The 26,610-nt window shown below is 43.0% G+C and overlaps 1 protein-coding gene across 1 annotated transcript in view; it reads left to right on the plus strand.

The window, feature by feature from the left end:
- GTF2A1L (general transcription factor IIA subunit 1 like) overlaps positions 1-25,699 on the plus strand; it is a 78,500-nt gene extending 52,801 nt beyond the window's left edge. Inside the window, exons 6-9 of the mRNA XM_069768655.1 lie at positions 2,182-2,774; positions 8,627-8,863; positions 12,823-12,912; positions 24,653-25,699. Of these exons, the coding sequence (XP_069624756.1) occupies positions 2,182-2,774; positions 8,627-8,863; positions 12,823-12,912; positions 24,653-24,760 (1,028 nt within the window). The 3' untranslated portion in view covers positions 24,761-25,699. The remainder of the gene's footprint in view (positions 1-2,181; positions 2,775-8,626; positions 8,864-12,822; positions 12,913-24,652) is intronic.
- The last annotated feature ends 911 nt before the right edge of the window (positions 25,700-26,610 follow it).

A 26,610-nucleotide genomic window follows, 5' to 3' on the forward strand; every position in this document is an offset into this window, starting at 1 on the left:
TGGGGTCACTTGTGGGGGTGCTCCAATGTTTAGGCACACAGAGGCTCTCCAGACGCGACATGGTGTCCACTAAAGATTGGAGCTAATTTTGTCATTGAAAAAGTCAAATGGCGCTCCTTCCCTTCCGAGCCCTGCCATACGCCCAAACAGTGGTTCCCCCCCATATATGGGGTATCAGCGTACTCAGGACAAATTGGACAACAAGTTTTGTGGTCCAGTTTCTCCTTTCACCCTTGGGAAAATAAAAAAATGTTGCTAAAAGATCATTTTTGTGACTAAAAAGTGAAATGTTCATTTTTTCCTTCTATGTTGCCTCTGCTGCTGTGAAACACCTGAAGGGTTGATAAACTTCTTGAATGTGGTTTTGAGCACCTTGAGGGGTGCAGTTTTTAGAATGGTGTCATTTTTGGGTATATTCAGCCATATAGACCCCTCAAACTGACTTCAAATGTGAGGTGGTCCCTAAAAAAAATGGTTTTGTAAATTTTGTTGTAAAAATGAGAAATCGCTGATCAACTTTTAACCCTTATAACTTCCTAGAAAAAAAATATTTTTTTTCCAAAATTGTTCTGATGTAAAGTAGACATGTGGGAAATGTTATTTATTAACTATTTTGTGTCACATATCTCTCTGGTTTATCAGAATAAAAATTCAAAATTTGAAAATTGCGAAATTTTCAAAATTTTCGCCAAATTTCCAATTTTTTCACACATAAACGCAAAAATTATCGACCTAAATTTACCACTAACATGAAGCCCAATATGTCACGAGAAAACAATCTCAGAATCGCTAGGATCCGTTGAAGCGTTCCCGAGTTATTACCTCATAAAGGGACACTGGTCAGAATTGCAAAAAATGGCAAGGTCTTTAAGGTCAAAATAGGCTGGGTCATGAAGGGGTTAATAATCCCAGCCCACAGCAGTACCCCACCTCCACCTTCTTGGCATCTGAGATGAAGTGGAGGTCTGTGCCCGTTACTGATCCGGCCACTGGCTCGTCTATCTGGTCCGTGAAGAGTCGCTCTCCTCTCATCAGTCCATCAGTCTCATCTTCGGATATTTCTTGGCCCAGTCTGGAAGTTTAACCTCCTGTGTCTTGTTCAGCGGTGGTCGGCCTCAGCCTCCTCACCTCGGCCATGCCAATGAGCAATGAACACCTTCTACTGGGCATCCAGGGAGGTTAAAGTTCTGGAATATGACAGCACTGGAGGATAATGGCTTCATTGTCGCTTCACGTTTCATTATTCTCAAATCTGTTGATATTTGCAACAAAACTTTTGATGGTTCTGTGATTACGCCCCCAATATCTTAGCAATTTCAAAAATGCTGAATCCCTCTGTGAGACTTGTAACATTTTTTTTTTTTTTTTCAGAGACCTTTAAATCTTTTTTTACCTATTTTGTCTGAGGAAAACAAGCTGCTTAATTTACACAAATACACAGCACCTGATCTTCATCTAAGAAGCATTCAACGTTTTACAGCTTGGCGTTGGAAAATGTGCATAAAAATGATATAGTGAAAATTACTCACTTACCTAATAGTGCACACAGTGTGTTTAGCCGCTGCCACCAGGTTTGCAGTGAAACTCGGGATGACCATGTTATGTGGCGAAACGCAAGGTTTTTTTTTTTTTGTGCAGATCAGATGAACTGTGCTTTAATAAAAAGTTGTATAGAAAAAGCCAGATCAATGGGCTTAACATGGAGACTTATTTCAAAGTAAATCCAGTAGAAAATCAATGATCATATGTAATTCCATTGGGGGAATAACACTTAATGCTGGGTCCACACCATCCTCTCCTGCCCGCTCTGCACTCCATCAGGGGCTGCCATCAGAATTCCTGAATAACAGTGTTCAGGCATTTGCAGACTTGTCAGTGGAGCAATATTTCACTTTAGACTCAATTTGGCCTCCATTTTACTCATATTCTTACATTTAGCATATTTGACATCGGTATTGTCAGTCATGACGATGGTGGACATTCGTGGAAAGGTGGTCAGAGTCCAAAGTTTGATGTTTAAAACTTAATTTTCTTTATTGAAGTCAATGCCTATGTTGAGTGACACCTGCTGAGCAGGGATGGGGAACATGGCATGAGCCCACACTAAGTCCCAGCACCGTCCTAAATAACCAGTGTGTGGGTTAATCTTGCGTGTGAGATCTTTCCTGTTTTCTGTTTTAGGGCAGCTTTACAAAGTGACGGTGCCAGTGATGGTGACTCAGGCCCCTGGAGCGCCCAGGATCCTCCAGCAGCCAGTTCAGCAGTATTTTCAGAATCTCGCTCAGCCGCCCCGACCGATCCCAAGCAGCCAGTTTGGTGGAAATGTTCAAGTAGGGCAAAATTGGCCACAGCCGGTGCCACAAATCAGCAGGCCTTGCGAAGCTGTAAATGGAGGGGAGGCAGAAAGGCTGCCGGATAGTAATTTTGGGAATGCTAACGGTGAGACATTTATTCAGCAGGTTGTTGATATGCAGAACCAGCACGTTGCAAGTAATGTGATTAATCAGCCATTGAACGGCTTAAAACAAACTAATTTTGATGATACGCCTCCACCGCTGTTTAGTCCAAAGCAGACTGAATTAACCTTGGCTGATAACGCCGAAGCTCTGAATAACTTAAACATGGCTCAGATGGGCCAAGGACAAGAAGACTACTCGAGTCTATTGAAATCGCCGAGCGTTGATAGCGTGGTTGACCTGTTATTACTGGGCGATGATGAAGATGAGAATAAAAATATACCGCTACCTAACAACAACGTAAACATTCTAGATAAGGTAAGATGGAGATTGTAGAGGCTTTTAGATCTCTGTAGTAACCTCCCACCTGGGTTTATAGGTTGGTGAAGTTTGGCTCCATGATAAAGTGCACATCCGCCTGACCGTCCGTGTGAGACGGAGATCAGTAAGTACGTGTAGATTGGTGTGATTGAACATGGTGCCCTTATACATTTTGGGAGGTCATACCGGTGCCATGCTTCTAAGTATGGACTGTATACAGAGAGTATGTTGTAAAAATGTACAGCTTTTTTTTTTCTTTTTTTTGTGCTATGCAATAGCTGCATACTATGCAGATGAGCCTGGTGCACAGATTGCCATTTTTGTAGTTGGGTTTCGTTAAAAAATGCTGACCCCCTTTGCCTTCTATAGCCTCTGTGTTGCACTGTCTACTGCTGGCTACACAATGAGTTATCTGAGAATCTGTCAGCGAGCCTGTTACAGGGAGATTGTTACACATACCTGTCTTTTTTGAGCTCCTCTTGGCTGATTTATGACCACAGACCACATCAAAGTTGAATGTGCAGCGAAACAGAGAGCTGATAAGTCAGCCCCTGCCAAATTTGTAATGAATCCCCCATTAGCAAAAACGATTTTTCTTTTCCTCAAATCCATGTATTTAAAGGGGTATTCCCATCTCCAAGATCCTATCCCAATATGTAGGTGTAATGATGATAATAGCAAATACCTCCATTAGAAATGTAGTATAGTTTTTCTGATTGGCTATGTCTTTCCTCATGTAGAGGCATTGCAGGACCTTATATATCCATGGTAACGACGAATGATATAGTGACAATTAGTTAGCTAATGGTTGTAACCATGGATACCTAAGGTCCTGCAATGCCTGCATGTGAGGAAAAACAAAGCAAATCAGAAGAATTATACTACATTTCTAATTAGAGGGATTTGCTAATATTATTATTACACCTACTAAATATGGGGATGGGACCTTGGAGATGGGAATACCCCTTTAAGTTTAAAAAAAAGTTAAAAAAATGGACAACCCCTTTTAATGTAGCGGTATTATAGACTGGCGGGCGTTGTAATATAACGTGTGTGCCTCAGTGGGGCGTAATTAGATCTGGAAATTAGTCTCCGTAACTACCGTATATACTCGAGTATAAGCCGACCCGAGTATAAGCCGACCCCCCCTAATTTTGCCACAAAAAACTGGGAAAACTTAATGACTCGAGTATAAGCCTAGGGTGGGAAATGCAGCAGCTACTGGTAAATTTCAAAAATAAAAATAGATACCAATAAAAGTAAAATTAATTGAGACATCAGTAAGTTGTGTTTTGAATATCCATATTGTATCAGGAGCCCCATATAATGCTCCATACAGTTTATGATGGGCTGCATAAGATGCTCCATAGAGATATTTGCCCCATATAATGCTGCACATAGCTCCATAAGATGCTCCATACAGATAATTGCCCCATATAATGCTGCACATGGCCCCGTAAGATGCTCCATACAGATAATTTCCCCATATAATGCTGCACATGGCCCCATAAGATGCTCCATACAGATAATTGCCCCATATAATGCTGCACATGGCCCCATAAGATGCTCCATACAGATAATTTCCCCATATAATGCTGCACATGGCCCCATAAGATGCTCCATACAGATAATTGCCCCATATAATGCTGCACATGGCCCCATAAGATGCTCCATACAGATAATTGCCCCATATAATGCTGCACATGGCCCCATAAGATGCCCCATACAGATATTTGCCCCATATAATGCTGCACATAGCTCCATAAGATGCTCCATACAGATAATTGCCCCATATAATGCTGCACATGGCCCCATAAGATGCTCCATACAGATAATTTCCCCATATAATGCTGCACATGGCCCCATAAGATGCTCCATACAGATAATTTCCCCATATAATGCTGCACATGGCCCCATAAGATGCCCCATACAGATATTTGCCCCCATATAATGCTGCACGTGGCCCCATAAGATGCTCCATACTGATAATTGCCCCAAAAAAAGCTACACATGGCCCCATACAGATATTTGCCCCATATAATGCTGCACCTGGCCACATAGATATTTGCCCCATATAATGCTGCACATGGCCACATAAGAAGCTCCATACAAGTATTTGCCCCCATATATACACTGCACATGGCCCCATAAGATGCTCCATACAGACATTTGCCCCATATGCTGTTGCTGCGATTAAAAAAATTACATACTCACCTCTCAGGCCCCTGGCACTTGCTATATTCACCTGCTCCGTGTTCAACCGACGACCGTCGCTGTGTCTTCCCATCTTCTGCTTTGACGTTCAGGCAGAGGGAATCGTGCACTAATCGCGTCATCGCACCCTCTGCTCTGAGCATCAGTGCAGAGGAAGCGAATATGGACCCCACCCCTATGGGAGTGGGGTCCATTTTCATTACTGTAATGAGCGGTACCATGTGACTGCTCACTACAGGAAGAAGCTGCCGGCGCCAGGGAAAAGATGTGCAGGAACCGCACCAGGAGCAGGTGAGTATTATTACACAGATCCGCTCCCCCTCCCCTGCCGACCCCTGGGTATGACTCGAGTATAAGCCGAGAGGGTTACATTCAGCTCAAAAAAGTGGGCTGAAAATCTCGGCTTGTGCTTGAGTATATACGGTACATCATAAAATAAAGGAATTAGTTTTACCAACAACTCTGAACCCCATCGCTCGGTGCCTCTAATCAGTGACCGGGTGATTGTCCATTCAGTTACCCGGCCACTGATTGTCTGCAGGGTCAGGTGACTGATGGATGGCACATTATCCCGTTCATCAGTCACCATGCCCTTCAGCCAATTATTGGTCAGATGACTAAATGGAGATGGTGTCATCACTTCTGGTCTCCACAGAGATCACAGGAGATGCAGGGGTTCACAATGGCTAGTAAAATGTAATTTCTTTTTCCTTTTTTAAAAAATCCTTTCTTTCTGGCACGTTTTTAAAAATCCCTTGAAAATCCCTTTTAACACCGCTTTGTAGGGTAGCAAATGGTGGTATAACCGCTGAGGCCCCATGACAATCCTAACGAGTCCTTTTCTTAGCGCTGACCTAGCTATGAAGGCACGTGCAGCCGAGTAGGAATTGGGCCCGGGGTGTCTTCCTTAGGACACGTTCACACGGCCATATTTTTGGTCCATGTTTGTGGTCGGAGGTTCCCGATATACTTGTATAGTGAAATTAGTCACGTGAACGCGTCCTCAGTCACTTTCTATCATGCTATACAAGGTTTATTATTCACAGTTTTTCACCGTTTGAGCCCTATTACAATATTTAAGCTCCACGTCTTTAGTATTTTTCTGCTCCAGACCTTCCCGTACTTTGCTGATATTTCTGCTGTGCGATCTGTGTTTTCGGCGATGCAGACTTAAACTCAAGCTGACAACTCTCCATGTAAATTGGTTTTTAGAAGCTTTTGAGAAATGAGTCTGTAAAAATATATTGATTTTATTTTGTTTGCCTTTTTACGGATCTGCACGTGTCCTCACGGACTCTTTATTTTCAGCGTTTGCAGTTTGTTGGTTTGAGAAATTGGAATAGTAAGATGTCCCAGCGGCCGTAAAAAGGCCCATTAATGGGGCACATGGATTAAATCTGTGAGGATTGCCATCTTCGGAGCCTGATCTCTTCTTGAATCTTTCTCTTCATACCACAGAATATTTCATCTGGGGCAATAATAAAGAATGTAAGCTTCATTGTATACCGAGAGGTTTTAAAAAGTCCAATTCTCTGATTTTTTTGCTTATTAAAGTATCTCTACTTACTATAAAGTAACGTTTTTTGTTTTTTCTTGAAATTGTTGAAAGATTTATCCAGGTTTTTTTTCCGGTTGTGTTAATGCAGGGAATGTCATAAACCATTCCCTAAAAATGTATTCTCGCCTAGTAAACACCCCCTTCCCCTGCTCCAGCAATACCAAGCTGTAAAGGGGTTGTCCAGGCAAGGGACACAAGTCTGCAGTCACTGTATATGACCTCACGCTGATAAATTCTGACAGCGTGCGGTGTGCCCACTGTCACAATCCCCCAGTATTACTTGTGCAAGCAGAGGGCCATGTGAACCCTTGTGTGTGCGTCGTGCTTCTAGACATGTTCGGCCTCTCAATAGAAATGAATCGAGAGAAGTTGAATGAGACTAGTTGGCACATGCAAATCGTGTACATGCAGTCGCGTGGCCGCCCCCTGCACCACCAATATGCACACTGTCACGATTCTGCTTTCCACAGTCACATGGAGTGACTGCAGACGTTTTTGTTCCAAGCCTGAACAAGGGAATCTGTCAACAGGATTCCTCACACCCACCCCACTATGTATATGAATATGTAAGTCTTTCAAAAAGAGGTCCAGATGTACATTTACATGGCCAGTCTATTCCTCTGTTACTGAGGAATTGGCACTTGAACTGATATGCAAATGAGAGTGTAGATCTGAAGCCTCTGTCACTCCAGCCCTATTCCCCTTTGCGCCATCTCCTCCTGGTCGACTGATAGCCCCTTTGCCTGAAGTCACACAGCATAGAGGCTGTCGATCAATGAGGAGGAGTTGGCATTGGGCGAGGAATAGAGCTAATCTAACATAGCTTTTTAGTCTAATTTTTATATCAATTCACACTTAACCCTTAGCCTAATTTTATATCAATTAACACTTCTTAGTAACGGAGCAACAGGCTGACCTTGTAAAGGTATTGCTCATCTTGATTTTTGAAAGGGCTACATGTGCATATAAATAGATTGAGGGGGAAATCCTGCTGACAGATTCCCTTTTAACTTTCTGTTAGTGATAACATGTTGACCATGTCTACATGGCTGTAACCATTCATTGTCCTCTGGTGCTGTCAAGTGCGGCCATTGATGTCTCCCTGTGCGGTGCAGTCTCCCTGTGCGGTGCAGTCTCCCTGTGCGGTGCTGTCTCCCTGTGCGGTGCTGTCTCCCTGTGCGGTGCTGTCTCCCTGTGCGGTGCTGTCTCCCTGTGCGGTGCAGTCTCCCTGTGCGGTGCTGTCTCCCTGTGTGGTGCTGTCTCCCTGTGTGGTGCTGTCTCCCTGTGTGGTGCTGTCTCCCTGTGCGGTGCTGTCTCCCTGTGCGGTGCTGTCTCCCTGTGCGGTGCTGTCTCCCGGTGCGGTGCTGTCTCCCGGTGCGGTGCTGTCTCCCTGTGCGGTGCTGTCTCCCGGTGCGGTGCTGTCTCCCTGTGCGGTGCTGTCTCCCTGTGCGGTGCTGTCTCCCTGTGCGGTGCTGTCTCCCTGTGCGGTGCTGTCTCCCTGTGCGGTGCTGTCTCCCGGTGCGGTGCTGTCTCCCGGTGCGGTGCTGTCTCCCTGTCTGGGGTGGGTGCGTGCCTGTGGCTATCCCTGTCTGCTCCTTTTGCCCGGTTTATAGTCCGGAATCACTACTGTGTAGAACTCCTTACACTGCGGAGATCAGGGTTTTCTCTGATTTTCGCTGTTGGAACAGGAAGGCTGCTATGATTGTCAGCTGCGCTCCTGACCCTTTGCTTACACCATGTCAGTATCATATTAGCACGGTTCTGTGCTGGATAATTCCTGTTCCTGTTGCTGTTTTTCTATGTCACGTTCATTTTGATCATTTATCACGTAACTTTGTCAGCCAATCATGGCAGAGCCCTATGACTGTGTATATAGAGCTGTCCCATGATTGCCTATTCTAGCGATGCGGCATGACCTCACATGTCACCACCTGGCGCACCAGTGACTGTGGAAGCAAACTTTCCCGGTGGTGTGAATGGTGTTACAGATTAGATGTGATTTAGTATACAGTAATACCACAATTAATGTTTTAATGTAATCTAATGTTTTCTTGTTTTTTTTTTTTTTTTTTTTAAGTTGTCTACTGTAGCGAATCAGATGGCTCCAAATGACAACGAAATAATTCAGGTTGATGGCACCGGGGATACGTCCTCTGATGAAGAGTTAGGAGCGGTGAGAGATATTGATGAGAACGAGTTCCTGGGTATTATTGACACTGAAGATCTGAAGGCGCTGGAAGATGATTCTGGATCTAACGATTCCACCAGTAATAGCAGCGATGATGAGGATCCGGAGATTGACGTGATTGAGGAGGTACGGCACATGATACTACAGCGCTGTATTCAGGTACACTTGGATTGTTGCTCCTAAGTCTCACCTGCGGATTATAATCTAATGCCGCTAGGCAGCTCGTGGGTCTACAGCTCCATGCATTTGCCAAAGAACACATGTAAGTATAACTGCAGGATCAGATTACACACTGGGTTTATTTTTAAGCCTGAAATCATGAAGTCCATAAATCTACTCAGGAGCTTGATATGCAAATGTATAGAATAACTTGATTTAATCGAGGCCTTATGCATTGTTGCTTCACTTTTTGAGTCTAGATGAAGGTCAAGTGCGTACATGAGGAATAACACTACTTCCTTTTATTATGTGACTCATATCCTGCGTTTTCACTATGCATGCACAATACAGAATTGTCTTTTCTTGAGCTACTGGATGGAGACTAGTTGCTATGATATATCTCATACACACCAAATACATAAATAATGGATTCCTACTCTCATGACAGAAGGAACGGCCTGAAGGATGTTTTACTGTAGTGCTGCTGACCAGTGTAACTGTGAATCCTGCATTGGGATGGGTTAAAACATTTACTAGCAAGCAGCAACAATATCTCTGTGCAACCATTTACTCCAGCCATCTCCCCTACTACCTGTCGCTCTGTCCATACATGTATGTAGGAGGCATCAAGTGTATGGAGTTCTGGGTATGGATTTTATCAGCAGGTATGCTCAGTACGGGAGGCAGAAGAAAGGTAAAAATATGTTTTGTTTTTTTTAAAAGAAAATTTAAGAGCAGGATTTTCCACTATTTTTTATGTGCGTGCAACTTTCAAAGACAAGTCCAGCAATACCTTTACATGGCCAGTCCATTTCTGAGAAATCAGTGTTTGAATTGACTGAGGAGCTATGGTAGATCTTAAGCCTCTGTCACTCCAGCTCTATTCCCCACCCAGCGATGCCACCTTCTGCATGACTGACAGCTGCTTTGCCTGATGTCACACAGCATAAGGCCTGTTTCACACGTCAGTGTCTCCGGTACGTGAGGTGACCGTTTCCTCACGTACCGGAGACACTGACACACGTAGACACATAAAAATCAATGCATCTGTGCAGATGTCATTGATTTTTTTGCGGACCGTATCTCCGTGTGCCAAACACTGAGACATGTCAGTGTTCGTGGGTGCGCACGTATTACACGGACCCATTAAAGTCAATGGGTCCGTGTAAAACACGTACCGCACACGGACGTTGTCCGTGTGCAGTCCGTGTGCCGTGCAGGAGACAGCGCTACATTAAGCGCTGTCCCCCCCCACTGGTGCTGAAGCCGCGATTCATATCTTCCCTGCAGCAGTGTTTGCTGCAGAGAAGATATGAATAATAGTGTTTAAAATAAAGATCTATGTGCCCCCCGCCCTCCCACCCCCTGTGCGGCCCCCCGCTGTTCTGAAAATACTCACCCAGCTCCCTCGTTGGCTGTCGCTTCTTCCTGTTCTGGCCGCATCTTCTCCTGTATGTGGTCACGTGGGGCCGCTCATTTACAGTAATGAATATGCGGCTCCACCTCCCATAGGGGTGGAGCCGCATATTCATTACTGTAATCAGCGGCCCCACGTGACCGCATACAGGAGAAGATGCGGCCAGAACAGGAAGCAGCGCCGGCGAGGGAGCGAGTCGGGTGAGTATTTTCAGAACAGCGGGGGGCGCACAGGGGCTGGGAGGGCGCTGGGCACATAGATCTTTATTTTAAACACTATTATTCATATCTTCTCTGCAGCAAACACTGCTGCAGGGAAGATATGAATCGCGGCTTCAGCACCAGATGCTGGTACGTGTGGTACCCAGCACGGTGCGTGTGGTACCCAGTGGGCACATGGGCGGCACACGTGTGCTGCACGTGTGCCACACTGATGTGCCACAGAAATGTAGGGGCACACGGACACGGATAATTCCGGTACCGATTTTTTCCGGTACTGGAATTATCTGGACGTGTGAAACCGGCCTAAAGGCTGTCAGTCAAACAGGAGGAGGTGGTGGTTCTGGTCAAGCAATAGAGCTGGAGTGACAGAGGCTTCAGATCTACAAATAATTTTCAGCCTCTTGCATATCAAATCAAGCACTGATTTATCACTAGACTTACCATGTAAATGTATATTGTTGGGCTTGTCTTGAAGGAGCTACATACACATACAAATAGCTTGGGGGTAAAATCCTGATGACAATTCCCTTTAAGTGGTGATATTTATTTTTCGCTATGAAATTATATTACATAGTTGCCCATTTTCACTTGTAATATGGATTTATTTAACAAAAAAAAAAAAGTTAATTTCTTACCAGGTACTCATGCTGAAGCACAACTGTTTTTTTTAATCCCAGCTGATTAACCCTTTACATTGCATAGCAAAAAAAATAAATTCTGCAACTACGGTTGAAGTATAAGCTCTGTACATTAATTTATTTTAGTACCTTATTCATCAAGTTACCTTTAATCCCATTGTCGAGTTTCTTCTACATGAACAGATATTTTTCTTCTTTTCTTACCTCTCGTCATTGGCTGCTGGCTTCCGAGTATTTAATTATTATTAATTATGCAGCGACCAATTCCTCCAGTTCTTTTTCATCTATAATAGGAGCACCGGGTGCTAATGTTTAATGTGTTTTATTTTTTAATAAGCTGCTGATTTAGAGTAGCACTTTAATACCTTTCCTTTCATTTGATTCTTTATAGCCAATTGCTGTCATGCTAACACATCTTAAGGAATCAATTAAACTGATGGATTTTATGCCGCTAGATAAGTCTCCGTGTAATAAAGGGCCCACATGTCCTAGTCTGCTGCAAACGTCTCCTGTTCGGAGATTCCAGTTCGGAGTTGTCACGCAGCGGAAATTATTGGTGCCGTTTAATGAGACGAAATTAAAGAGTGAATTGTTTAGACGCCTGTCTGGATTTCCAAAAGTCTTCTAAAAAAGATTGAGGGGGAATATTACACTATAAAGTTATCCTGGGAGTCCATATCAAATCACGTGAACTGTTAGAAAAAAAATATAAAGTTACGGGAGGAGTTGCATATACCATGCGGCAACATAACTATTTATTTTTGAACATGAAATACAAGAAATAGGCAAAACATTTAAATATAAAGGAACCCCCATACCTGGAAATCAATGAGGGCACACCAACTTCTTAGACCCACACCTACCCGATATTTTTCTACAGGAATATGCCATAAATGTCTATCATTAGACAACCCCTTTAACATCGTCCTCTGCTTATATCGAATAAATAGCTTGCAACATTTTTTTTTTCCCCTGTATAGGATGATTGTGCCTTTTTAGTGAAAATCTTGACATTGTGGAGCCTCTGTGTTAGTGATTTTCAGTAAAAAGTGGCACATTTCTAAAGTGAGATTTGGAATTCTGCTGTTACCTTGTGTACATAACTGCAGCTTAAGGGTAAGTTCACACTAAGCGTTTTTTCCAGCTTTGGTTTTTTTTTTCTGCAGAAAACCTAATCTCTTGGTAGGAAAGAAGCTGCAAAAAAAAGCATTTTTTCCCTGGTTTTTCATGTGTTTTGCTGGGGTTTTTGGCATGCTAAGATTTGTCTCTTGTGCATGCTGATAAAGTTTAGTGTTGAAAAAAAGTCCTATTCCATAGAATTCAGTTTTGGCACAAAAAACCGCAGCAAAACCTGACACCTGCGTTTTTTTTCAGCGTTTTTTCACTACCCACTCAAATCAATGGATGAAAAACTCTGAAAGAAGTGACATGCTCTATGTCCAAAAAAAACATGCAAAGTACAAAATACTGATGACAAAAAATGAGATTTCTGAAATCTCGTAGGATTTGATGGTACTGTAAAACACAGCTGAATATTAGCATGAAAAATGCAGCAAAAACGCCAGGTGTGAACTTAGCATTAGGCTCTGCATGTAATGCCTTTTTTTTTTTACACCCTTATTTTAATTTAGTTTTTTTTCCTCTCTCTAGGATCCTTTAAATTCTGGAGATGATGTGAGTGAACAAGAAGTTCCAGACCTTTTTGACACTGATAACGTTATAGTTTGTCAGTACGACAAGGTACTCCAGCTGTTCAATTACCATTGACTTTTGCCAAGCAGCTTTTTTTTTTATGTCAAGTGCTGACATTGATGTCTCCCTGTATGGGGTGAATGCCTATGTGGGGTGCACGCTGGTGTGTACTTGTGTCTGTCCCTGTATGGTGTGTGCGTGTATCCCTGTAGGGTGTGTCTCTGTATTGTGTGTGCCCCTATATGGTGTGTGTATGCGTATCCCTGTATGGGGTGTGTCCCCTGTATTGTGTGTGTGTGCGCTCGCATGCGTGTCCCTGTATGGGGTGGTGTGTGTTGTGTCCCTGTATGGTGGGTGTGCATATTTTTGTCCCTGTAGGGGGAGGTGTGCATGTGTGTATTCCTGTATGGTGTGTACATGCGTGTATCCCTGTTTGGTGTGCATGAGTGTCTCTGTACTGTGTGTGTGCATCTATGTCCCTGTTTGGTGTGTGTATTTGTGTGCGCATGCATGTACCTGTATGGGGTCTGTGTGCGCATCCATGTACCTGTATGGGGTCTGTGCGCATGCATGTCCCTGTATGGGGTCTGTGCGCATGCATGTCCCTGTATGGGGTCTGTGTGCGCATGCATGTCTCTGGGGTGTGTGTGCACATGCGTGTCCCTGTTTGGGGTGTGTGTGTGTGTGTGTGTGTGTATGCGTGTCCCTGTATGGGGTGTGTGTGCATGTGTGTACCTGTATGGGGAGTGTGTGTTTGTGTCCGTCTCTGTATGGAGTGTGTGTGTGTGTGTCTCTGTATGGAGTGTGTCTATCACTGTATGGAGTGTGTGTCTGTCCCTGTAAGGTGTGTCTCTGTATGATGCCAAGAACGGCCTTCTAACTACAGGCCTCATTACATAATATCAGGTTACACGTTGTGTTAGGGGACAGCTATATATATTTTTGTAGATATTATATACTTTTCCCAGCCTTCAAAATAGCACTTAATGGCTTTCGAAATGGTCATGATATGGGTCTGAGGTTAAGCCCTTCATGACCCAGCCTATTTTGACCTTAATGACCTGTCCATTTTTTGCAATTCTGACCAGTGTCCCTTTATGAGTTAATAACTCAGGAACGCTTCAACGGATCCTAGCAATTCTGAGATTGATTTTTTTCGTGACATATTGGGCTTCATGTTAGTGGTAAATTTAGGTCGATAATTTTAAATTTCACAATTTTCAAATTTTGAATTTTTATTCTGTTAAACGAGAGAGTTATGTGACACAAAATAGTTAATAAATAGCATTACCCACATGTCTACTTTACATCAGCACAATTTTGGAAACAACATTTTTTTTGCTAGGAAGTTATAAGGGTTAAAATTTGACCAGCGATTTCCCATTTTTACAACAAAATTTACAAAAGCATTTTTTTTATAGGGACCACCTCACATTTGAAGTCAGTTTGAGGGGTCTATATGGCTGAAAATACCCCAAAGTGACACCATTCTAAAAAGTGAACCCCTCAAGGTACTCAAAACCACATTCAAGAAGTTTATTAACCCCTCAGGTGCTTCACAGCAGAAAAGCAACATGGAAGGAAAAAATAAACATTTAACTTTTTAGTCAAAAAAATTATCTTTTGGCAACAATTTTATTTTCCTAAGGGTAAAAGGAGAAACTGGACCCCAAAAGTTATTGTACAATTTGGCCGTATTATGCATATACCCCATATGTGGGGGTGGGGGGGAGGAAACCACTGTTTGGGCGCACGACAGGGCTCGGAAGGGAAGGAGCACTATTTGACTTTTTGAATGAAAAATTGGCTCCAATTTCCTTTAGCGGACACCATGTCACGTTTGGAGAGCTCCTGTGTGCCTAAAGATTGTAGCTCCCCCACAAGTGATCCCATTTTGGAAACTAGACCCCCCAAGGAACTTATCTAGATGCATAGTGAGCACTTTGAACCCCCAGGTGCTTCACAAACTGATCCGTAAAAATGAAAAAGTACTTTTTTTTTTTCACAAAAAATTTATTTTAGCCTCAATTTGTTCATTTTCACATGGGCAACAGAATAAAATGGATCCTAAAATTTGTTGGCCAATTTCTCCTGAGTACACGATACCTCACATGTGGGGGTAAACCACTGTTTGGGCACACGGCAGGGCTCGGAAGGGAAGTAGTGACGTTTTGAAATGCAGACTTTGATGGAATGGTCTGCGGGTGTCACGTTGCCTTTGCAGAGCCGTTGATGTGCCTAAACAGTAGAAACCCCTCACAAGTGACCGCATTTTTGAAAATAGACCCCCCAAGGAACTTATCTAGATATGTGGTGAGCACTTTGAACCCCCAAGTGCTTCACAGAAGTTTATAACAGCCATGAAAATAAAAAATAATTTTGTTTCCCCACAAAAATAATTTTTTAGCCCCCATTTTTTTTTTTTTTCCCAAAGGTAACAGGAGAAATTAGACCCCCAAAGTTGTTGAGTATGCTTATGCCCCACTGTTTGGGCGCACGTCGGGGCTCGGAAGGTAGGGAGCACCATTTGACTTTTTGAACGGAAGATTGGCTGGAATCAATGGTGGCGCCATGTCGCGTTTGGAGACTCCTGATGTGCCTAAACAGTGGAAACCCCTCAATTTTAACTCCAACAGTAACCCCAACACACCCCTAACCCTAATCCCAACTCTAGCCATAACTCTAATTGCAACCCTAACCCCAACACCCCTAATCCCAACCATAACCCTAACCACAAGCCTAACCCTAACCCCAACACACCCCTAACCCTAATCTTAACCCTATTTCCAACCCATAACCCTAGTTCCAACCCTAACTCTAATTCCAACCCTAAGGCTATGTGCCCACGTTGCGGATTCGTGTGAGGATTTTTCCGCACCGTTTTTGAAAAATCCGCAGGTTGTAAAAGGCACTGCTCCCGCAAGCGCCGGTCAATCTGAATGGCCAGAGACATAGAATCACTCAGACCGGAAGGCGTGGGAAACCCCACCATAACATCTTTAACGGATTCAGAAAGACCCTTTTTGAAAATTGCCGCCAAAGCATCATCATTCCATTTAGTCAACACAGACCATTTTCTGAATTTCTGACAATACAATTCTGCCGCCTCTTGACCCTGAGACAGGGCCAACAAGGTCTTCTCAGCTTGATCCACAGAATTAGGTTCATCATATAACAATTTCCAGTGTTTTTTGTACAGATTTCACCTGCGGATTCCTATTGAGGAACAGGTGTAAAATGCTGCGTAACCTGCACAAAGAATTGAGATGCTGCGGAAAATACAGCGCCGCGTTTCTGCGCTGTATTTTCCGCACCATGGGCACAGCGGATTTGGTGTTCCATAGGTTTACATGGTACTGTAAACGTGATGGAAAACTGCTACGAATCTGCAGCGGCCAATAGGCTGCGGATCCACAGCCAAATCCGCACCATGTGCACATAGCCTATTTCTAACCCTAATTCTAACCCTAACCACAACCCTAACCCTAATTGCAACTGTAACCCTAATTCTAACCCTAATTGCAACCCTATCGCTAATTGCAACCCTAACCCTAGTTCTAACCCTAGTGGAAAAATAAAAGTAAATATATGTTCTTTATTTTATGTTCCTTACCTATGGGGGTGATAAAGGGGGGGGGGGGGTATTTACTTTTTTTATTTTGATCACTGTGATAGGTTCTCTGTGGAGTCCCTTTGCCAGATTCATGCCCCCGAAAATTATGCACCCCCTGTATCCAGCAGACGGTGAGGTCTAAAGGAAGGGTGGGGGCGGAGTGACATTAGGTCCAGATGGACGATATCACCTTTACTGTCCTCCCCAGGTAGCAGAAGAATCTTTGAATGTGGCAAGCCTAAAAGAGATGGTCAGAGCGGAAGTGAGGGAATTCCTGAGGTCCCTGTCCCAAGCGGGAAGTTCAAAATACAAGGCCCCTTCGGACTCTGATTCTTCAGAAGGGGAAAGAGAAGAGGGTTCCTATGATTCAGTTCCCTCATCCTCTTCGTCAGAAGAAGACTCTGGCCGGTTCTGCCTGCCTCTGGATCGGGTAGACAAGCTAGTAAAATCAGTCAGAGGAACGATGGGCATAGCCGAACCTAAATTGCAGCTTGCCAAACAAGAGATGATGTTCAGCGGGCTGGATCAAAGAAAGCGTAGGTCTTTCCCGTTGAACGATAAAATTCAGGAACTAATTTTTGGGGAATGGCAAAAAACCTGAAAAAAATGGGTTCTTTACCACCGGGCTGAAGTGCAGATACCCCTTCGACGATCCAGCAGTTAACACTTGGGACAAGGCCCCTAAATTAGGTGCTGCAGTGGCAAAAGCATCAAAGAAAGCCTCAATACCATTTGAGGATATGGGGGACCCTTAAAGATCCCCTTGATAGGAAGGCAGACACCTTCCTTAAGGATACCTGGGAAATGGCAGCCGGTTCTCTTAAGACCAGCAGTAGCAGCAACTTGTACGGCCAGATCCTTGATGGTCTGGCTGGATCAGTTGGAGTCCCAGCTGAAAGAGGGTGCTTCCAAAGATATAATTCTGAATGCTCTACCAGTGATTCAAGAGGCCGCTGCCTTCCTATCGGACACCTCAGTTTCATTTAAAATGGCGGCCAGAGCAGCGGGACTTTCTAACGCGGCTCGTAGAGCCTTGTGGTTGAAATGCTGGTCGGGGAACATTCAGAAGTGATCAAAACTCTGCGCTATTCCATGCAAAGGGGAGTATCTGTTCGGTCCGACCCTAGATGACTTGCTGGAGAAAGCAGGGGATGACCAGATAAAATTCCCTAACTTATCATCTGTGTCCTACCGTCGTCCTTTCAAACAGAAAGAGATTTGGTCAGGGAAGAAAGCGCACATTGTCACCCACTAGAGACCATTTTAGATGGGAGGATAAATGCAGAATAGGTACGGGCTTTATGTTCCGCCGTTCCTCAAGAGAGCGCAAAAACCTGACCAATGACAAGCGATTCCTTTGGGGGGAGATTGTCGGCCTTCTTTTCAGCATAGTCAGAAATCACAAATAGTGATTGGGTGCGGAGTATAATATCGGATGGACTCAGACTTGAGTTTAGTCACCTTCCACAAGATAAATTTAAATTAACTCCCTTGCGCTCTTCTCCCCTTGAACAAACAACATTGGAAGCGGAAGTTGTGAACTTGTGCCTTAGGAGTTCTGATTGAGGTTCCAGAATCTGAGAGAGGTAGAGGATTCTACTCTCCTCTATTTCTTATTCAAAAACCAGACAAATCATTTAGAACCATTATAAACCTTAAGTCTCTTAATGAGTTTCTGGTTAATAGAGCCTTCAAAATGGAATTAATCAGTTCAACAATAAAGATGCTGTTTAAAAACTGTTTCATGGTAGACGTAGATTTAAAAGACGCGTATTATCATGTACCTATCCATGAAGAATTCCAGAAATTCCTAAGGGTGGCGGTTCTTATGGGAGTATTATTTCGCCATTTTCAGTTTAGGGCACTTTCCTTCGGTCTATCAGCTGCCCCTAGGGTGTTTACAAAGATAGTTTCTGAGGTCATGGCGCATTTACGAGAATCCAATATTCTTGTTATCCCCTATTTAGATGATTTCCTTATAGTGGGGAATTCAGCAGACCAATGCCTATCACAAGTAGGAATGGCTAGGGCCAGAGTAGAACACCTAGGCTGGATTATAAATTATGAGAAATCCCGGTTACAGCCCCTAAATAATCAGAGATTCCTAGGTCTACTGTTAGATTCAGAGACCCAGCAATGTTGTCTTCCGCCAGATAAGTTATTACATATTCAACAACAGGTGTTAAAGGCGATCGATAGACCCTCCATGACCCTTAGGCAAGCTATGTCCCTGTTAGGACCCCTGATTTCATGTATCCCAGCTGTCCGATGGGCTCAGTTTCACACTAGACCTTTACAGTCAGAGGTGCTGGTTAATGATAGAGCCTTAGAAGGGTCCTTGCAGGGTCAGATAATATTCAGTCCATTAACCCTTACGTCTCTTAGATGGTGGCTAAATAACTTATCTGCAGGTGTTCCCTGGGTGACACACGTGACTCGTGTAATAACCACAGATGCTAGTCCTTCGGGTTGGGGGGCCCATATGGGTGACATTTTGGTTCAGGGGCAATGGGTCTTCCAGGTGAGAGCTTCATCCAATCAGTGGGAGTTAATGGCAATTGAACTATCAGTTAAAAAAACTCCTTGTATATCTACAGGGTCACCATGTCAAGATCCTCGCGGACAACCAGGTGGCAGTGGCTTATGTAAATCACCAAGGTGGAACGCATTCCGAGACTCTGACGCAAGTGGCGGATCGCCTATTCCAAACAGCAGAAAAACCTTTTCAATCTTTAACTGCACTTCATATCAGAGGGAAGGAAAACTTAAAGGCAGACTTCCTGAGCCACAATACTCTAAGGCAAGGAGAATGGTCTCTGAACATCTTCTATCAGATTGTCTGCAAATGAGGTCAACCAGAGGTGGACTACTTTGCCACCAGAGACAACAGAAAAGTGAGAAAATTCTGTTCCCTAAACCCCAGGGAGAATCCTCTGGTAGTGGACGCCTTTTTGATAAGATGGGATTTTTCTTTGGCTTACACATTCCCACCATTGACCCTGTTGCCTCTAGTGGTGAGGAAAATCAGGGAGGATCAGGCAAGAGTCATACGAATTTCCCCGTTCTGGCCCAGGAGGGCCTGGTTAGCGTGGCTCAGGACTATGTCAGTAGGCGACCACTGGGTGCTTCCAGACATTCCGGACTTGCTCTACCAGGAACCGATCAGCCATCCACAAGTGAAGGGACTCCATTTATCGGTATGGAATTTGAAAGGTCATTGTTAAAAGACAGAGGCTTCTCCCCAAATTTAGTAGATACCCTTCTGAAAAGTAGAAAACAAATCACAACAAAGATCTACTCTAGAACCTGGAAGAAGTTTCTGGCCACTTCAGATTTTAACGTTGAAGAAGGGGTGCCGATACGTCAGATCTTAGAATTTCTTAAAAAGGGGTTGGAGTACCACAAACAAAATTGAACATATTACTAAATTCCCCCTTCAGGTACTAATTCGTATTTTCAAAAAACCCCTACCTAAAATCTGGCATGACTCAGAAATAAAGAGAATTGGAAACATTTTTAATGGTAACAGTTTTCTCACTTTTAGTGAGATGAAAGCAAAATACAACCTTCCCTCATCCGAACTAATGGTCTATTTTATGTTAAAAGAGGCCATTCAAAAAATTATGCTAGGAAAAACTATGGATCTGGAAACTTTTGCTTCACTGCTGTGCAGTCCTAACAACAAAAATATATGGAGCCTAAAGAGCCTCTATAGATGCTTTGCCAAAGACCGCAATTCTAAAAATGTATACATGAAAAGATGGGAGGCTGATATCAATAAGGAATTTACAGCTGAGCAATGGGACAGCGCTATAGTCAGTACATACAGGTCTAATATCTCCATGGCCTTGCATGAGTCCTTTTTTAAAGTCATGACGAGGTGGTACCTGACACCCGTAAGAATGTCTCACATGAATCACGAACATTCTTCTCTTTGTTGGAGAGGATGTGGGCTCCTGGGTAGTGTATATCACTTGTTTTGGGTTTGTCCAAAAATTATCAAATTATTTGCTACAGGTAGCGAAACACATTGCCTCGTTTGTTGATAATTTCACAATTACTCCACAGAGCGCGTTGTTATCCCTTGACTTAGACCAGTTTCACGTTTTGGTGAGACTGGTTATCATACACATTTTCTTAGTGGTTAAAAATGCAATAGCCTTTTACTGGAAAAAATCCAGTCCTCCCACGTTGAAGGACATTATCGATCAGGTACACCTACACCGCACCCTAGAATGGAGATTTGCTTTGAACAATAATAATGTTTCCAAGTACTTCAAAAAATGGAGAGTTTGGAGTGACAAATTCTGCATTACTTAACTTGCTGGTTGTTTTATCTGGTTTTATGATCCAGCGGTGCCGTCTTTATCTCCTTCCACAAAAATTATTCTTTTCTGTGTTTTTGTGTTTCAGGGATCGAAATACCTATAATATTAACACTGTTAAAGTTAATGTTTGAAATGTGAAATGTGCATTGTGAGTTCTCTAAATTTTAATTATTCTTGAATGCTTCATATCCCACCCTTTCCTTCCCCTATCCTCCCTTCCCCTTATTACAAAAACTTCAATAAAAACACACATATATAAAAAAAAAAAAAAAAAAGGGTTTGGAGTTAAATCTTTCCACAAGTACACTAAAAGTACAGATCTCAGCCCTGGGTGCCCTGCTCTCTTGTAACATTGCCAATAACTTGGGTTTCGAGGTTTATTAAGGCAGCTGGTAGAGCTAGACCCATACACAAAAATAAAACCGTACCATGGGATCTTAACCTAGTCCTTTCAACTTTGACAAAGGAACCGTTCAAACCCTTACATTTAGCCTCAATTAACCCCTTCATGACCCAGCCTATTTTGACCTTCATGATCTGGCCGTTTTTTGCAATTCTGACCAGTGTCCCTTTATGAGGTAATAACTTAGGAACGCTTCAACGGATCCTAGCGGTTCTGAGACAGTTTTTTCGTGACATATTGGGCTTCACGATAGTGGTAAATTTAGGTCGATAATTTTTGCGTTTTTGTGTGTGAAAAAAATGGAAATTTGGCTAAAATTTTGAAAATTTCGCAATTTTGAATTTTTATTCTGTTAAACGAGAGTTACACAAAATAGTTAATAAATAACATTAACCACATGTCTACTTTACATCAGCACAATTTTGGAAACAAATTTTTTTTTTTGCTAGGAAGTTATAAGAGTTAAAATTTGACCAGCGATTTCTCATTTTTACAACGAAATTTACAAAACCATTTTTTTTAGGGACCACCTCACATTTGAAGTCAGTTTGAGGGGTCTATATGGCTGAAAATACCCCAAACTGACACCATTCTAAAAACTGCACCCCTCAAGGTGCTCAAAACCACATTCAAGAAGTTTATTAACCCTTCAAGTGCTTCGCAGCAGTAGAAGCAACATGGAAGGAAAAAATGAACATTTAACTGTTTAGTCAAAAAAATGATCTTTTAGCAACAATTTTTTTTTTATTTTCCCAAGGGTAAAAAGAGAAACTGGACCCCAAAAGTTATTGTACAATTTGTCCTGAGTACGCCAATACCCCTTATGTGTGGGGAATCCACTGTTTGGGCACACGACAGGGCTCTGAAGGGAAGGAGCGCCATTTGACTTTTTCAATGAAAAATTGGCTCCAATCATTAGCGGACACCCTGTCGCGTTTGGAGAGCCCCTGTGTGCCTAAACATTGGAGCTCCCCCACAAGTGACCCCATTTTGGAAACTAGACCCTCCAAGGAACTTATCTAGATGCATAGTGAGCACTTTGAACCCCCAGGTGCTTCACAAATTGATCCGTAAAAATGAAAAATTACTTTTTTTTTCACAAAAAATTTCTTTTAGCCTCAATTTGTTCATTTCCGCATGGGCAACAGGATAAAATGGATCCTAAAATTTATTGGGCAATTTCTCCTGAGTACATTGATACCTCACATGTGGGGGTAAACCACTGTTTGGGCACACGGCAGGGCTCGGAAGGGAAGGAGCGCCATTTGACTTTTTGAATGAAAAATTAGCTCCAATCGTTGGCGGACACCATGTCGCGTTTGGAGAGCCCCTGTGTGCCTAAACATTGGAGCTCCCCCACATGTGACCCCATTTTGGAAACTAGACCTCCCATGGAACTAACCTAGATGTGCGATGACCACTTTAAACCCCCAAGTGCTTCACAGAAGTTTATAACGCAGAGCCGTGAAAATAAAAAATCATTTTTCTTTCCTCAAAAATTATTTTTTAGCCTGCAATTTTTTATTTTTATAAGAGTAACAGGAGAAATTGGACATCAAAAGTTGTTGTCCAGTTTGTCTTGAGTACGCTGATACCCCATATTTTGGGGGGGGAACCTTTGTTTGGGCACACGTCGGGGCTCGGAATGGAAGTAGTGACGTTTTGGAATGCAGACTTTGATGTTAAAGAATGTTCTGATGAAGGTCCTGTGACGGACCAAAAACATTCATAACCATTTTTGTCTGGATACACAAATAAAAGGAAGCTCTTTTTTGTTCAAATACTGAGTGCCAAGTTTATTATTATATTTTGACGGGTTGGATGCCTGACTTGAGCACCAACAACACCTTTACTATAGAGTGCCGTGTTAGTCTATACTATTCGATCCCTTGAATGTGCCACCCATGTCCAGTATGAAGTGGTTCACCAATGCTGCCCAGAATTGGAATGATGACAAGACAGCATGATTCTTTTCTTGTGCTGCTTCCACATAAAACGTCCACAAAAGTAACCTTTTTTTTAATGCGGTTTTAGGTGTCCTTTTATAGGGGTACATTTCTGAGCTATTGCAATGATTGAGGTGTGCGCTTGGCACATTTATTGGAGAGAGGGGGGACATCAAGCGTAATAGGGTCTTATCCAGTGGAGAAATTAGTCTAGGCGAGAAGTAAAGGAAATGTCCACCTATTGGGCAACTGAGGAATTATGGTATGACAGCTTCTGCAGTACCCTCAGGTGGGAGATCCCACCATGTAGGAGGCTAGGAGTAATAATCGGCGCTACTGTGCTAGACTTGAGAAATCCTGAGGACATTGTCAAGGATTGGAACATGCGTTTTCTCCTCCACGCGTTTCGAAGTTGAACCAACGTCTTCATGAGGAGATCCACAATCCTATGAGTCTTCTGATTGTGAAGTTGGTTCTGCTTCGAAACACGTTGAGAATAAACCGCATGGTCTAATCCTTTAAATTGTCCTCCAGGTTTCTTGAATGTAACATAGCTCAGACTACTACTCCTATCCTCCAAGCACTTGTCAGATTTATTGAACGTATCTATAGGTTTCGGAACTTTCTTTAATGCCTTTTCAGGGGGTTTGACCAGATTCATTTCTACTGTGGGCCACCATAAAAAAAATTCAGCCTTACATATTTTTAAAGAGAACTTGACAAGCAGATTCATGGTACCTAAGCCTGAATCTGATGCCTGCGGCTCTGTTACAGCCAGGTATGGTTTACTCTGAAACACTGCAGCATTTCGGAGAAGATCTTTTTGGAAGAGCTTCTGGGGAATGTGTCTCAGCTGACTAGACCCTGATGGCTTCTGTCCCCAGGCTTCCCTACTAGACTGACCAGTCTTTCCCAATGTGTGACCTGTCAATCAAGGGTAACAGAGTGGGGATATATCTCCGGGTGCCGGCCTCGGACTTATCACCCCGTCTGGCTCTTTAAAATATTTTTTTTATGAAATGCCACAGTGTCTTAGAGTAAAACATACATACAGTAACTGTAATAAAGCAGTCGTCTCATTAACGCATCACATATCCGATAACAGGTGCCATTAGGCTATACAGGAGGTATACTTTGGGGACTATTCCATAAGAATATGTCTGATGCAAGGCTCTACTGTAATGTGAACAGAGTCTTACATGAAACATTGTTTTCTACATTGTAAGTACACAGCTTTCCTTTCCCTTTTCGATCCCCCCCTGCTGCTTTTTCCTTTTAGAGCGTCTCCTTGTGAGGCGAAGTAAAAAATGAATATTGTATTCAGCAGCCAAATTATCTGGCGACTGTTAGGATGGTTTGCTTGATGCAAGAAGCGATAAACTGAGCAACTTCACTGAATGGATTAGCTGTTTTTTTCTGCAATAACTGCTATAAACCTAGATTGCTTCCAGAGGAAATGTTCTATTAGAACTTTTAACTTTTTTTTTTTCTTTTCCAGATCCACAGAAGCAAAAATAAGTGGAAATTCTACTTAAAAGATGGAGTCATGTGCTTTGGAGGAAAAGACTATATTTTTTCAAAGGCCATCGGCGAGGCAGAATGGTGAATTTGGATGAAGTGCACATCGCATTGCCTTATTTCCATAAAGTCTTTATTTTTGTTGTCTTTTGAAAAATCCCTTTTAGTTAAAAAAAAAAAAAGGCATTAACCCATAAATTGCTCATAGGCTTTTTCTTGTTTTCTGTTGTTCTTTTGTTAGAATTTTTACCTGAGAGCTGCCATCCTTTATTCTTTGAAATTGGAGGCATTGGGTTTGTTGAAAGTGAATCTTCTTAGTTTTTTTATTTAGTTCCAATATTTTTCCAAGTTTTTGTTATTTTCAAATACAGAGCTCCATAGTCCCTTATATTGCCACTAAATTTCCGTATGCGCGCTGCATACATAAATACATAGATCTTAGACCGTATGATGCTAGTGTACTTGCTTTGAAAATCTACGTCACAACAGCTGTGTATGATCCTGTTTGAAAGCAAGAGAGTGAGAAAGCTCATATCAGTACTGGTGTTTTATATGCCAGTGTCGATAACCTGCACTGGAGTAAGATGTGCCAAACAAGCATACTCCTCTTAATGAATTTGGTGCAACACTGCAAAAAATATACTCCGGTCAGCGATTGGGGTACATTTCTGTCATTTACACAACTTTTGTTATGTTAATTCTGATGAATTTGTCAGCCGAGTTCACCTACCCTTTCCAACTTTGGGACCTTTAAGAAAACAAAAAAATGCGAACTACAAGATGTGGAAAAAAAGTCAGATTACAAGTTTTGAATCAAAGCTAAAGGGTATGTTCACACGTTCCTGATTTCCATCCTTTTTTTTTCAGGACTGTTTTTTAAAAAACTGCAGCTCTTGGCAGAAAACGCAGGTCCTTTTTTTGGTCCTTTTTTGGTCCTTTTTTGATGCGTTTTTTGATGCAGTTTTCTAGCCAGAGTCTGTGTGTTTTCTAGGAATTTTTTTTAGGGTTAAAATGGCTGAAAATACCCTAACCCTACCCCTAACCCTACCCCTAACCCTAACCCTATTCTAACCTTAGTGAAAAAAAAAAAAAAAATTATTTTTTTTATTGTCCCTACCTATGGGGGTGACAAAGGGGGGGGGGGGTCATTTACTATTTTTTTTATTTTGATCACTGAGATAGGTTATATCTCAGTGATCAAAATGCACTTTGTAACGAATCTGCCGGCCGGCAGATTCGGCGGGCGCACTGCGCATGCGCCCGCCATTTTGCAAGACGGCGGCGCCCAGGGAGAAGACGGCCGGACGGACACCGGGAGGCCGGGTAAGTATAAGGGGGGGAGATTAGAGCACGGGGGTGACATCGGAGCACGGGGGAGGGGCATCGGAGCATGGGGGGGTGGGATCGGGGCAGCCACACTCCACCCACGCACTTCCGCCCGCTTCCCCGCACTTCCTGCTGCAGCGGTTCTGCACCACGAACCGCAATAAAACCCGCAGATCTATTTTTGATCTGCGGGTTTTACTGCGGGTTTCACCTCACAATGGAGGTCTATGGGTGCAGAACCGCTGCTGTTTTACAAAAAGAAGTGACATGGTACTTCTTTTTTACCGCAGCTAATCAGTGCGGTTTTTTTTTTTCAATTCAGGACCATGTGCACAGTGGGTCCTGTTTTCCATAGGGTACAGTGTACTGTACCCTGCATGGAAAACAGCCGCGGAACCGCAGCGGCAAAACCGCTGCGTTTCCGCGGTAAAAAACGCACTGTGTGAACATGGCCTAAGTGTATTCATGAGCTAAACTTGGTCTCCTCACACTCAGCCTGACTGACAGCTGCAGCTTGTACTGAGCAGTGGGAGATCTCCGCAGGAGCATTGAAGGAAGGACACAGGAGCTGTCAATCAAGCTAGTTGGGTGATGATTAAGTTCTGCTTTATA

This window comes from Ranitomeya imitator, chromosome 5, assembly GCF_032444005.1.
Source record: "Ranitomeya imitator isolate aRanImi1 chromosome 5, aRanImi1.pri, whole genome shotgun sequence".
Taxonomy (NCBI): Eukaryota; Metazoa; Chordata; class Amphibia; order Anura; family Dendrobatidae; genus Ranitomeya; species Ranitomeya imitator.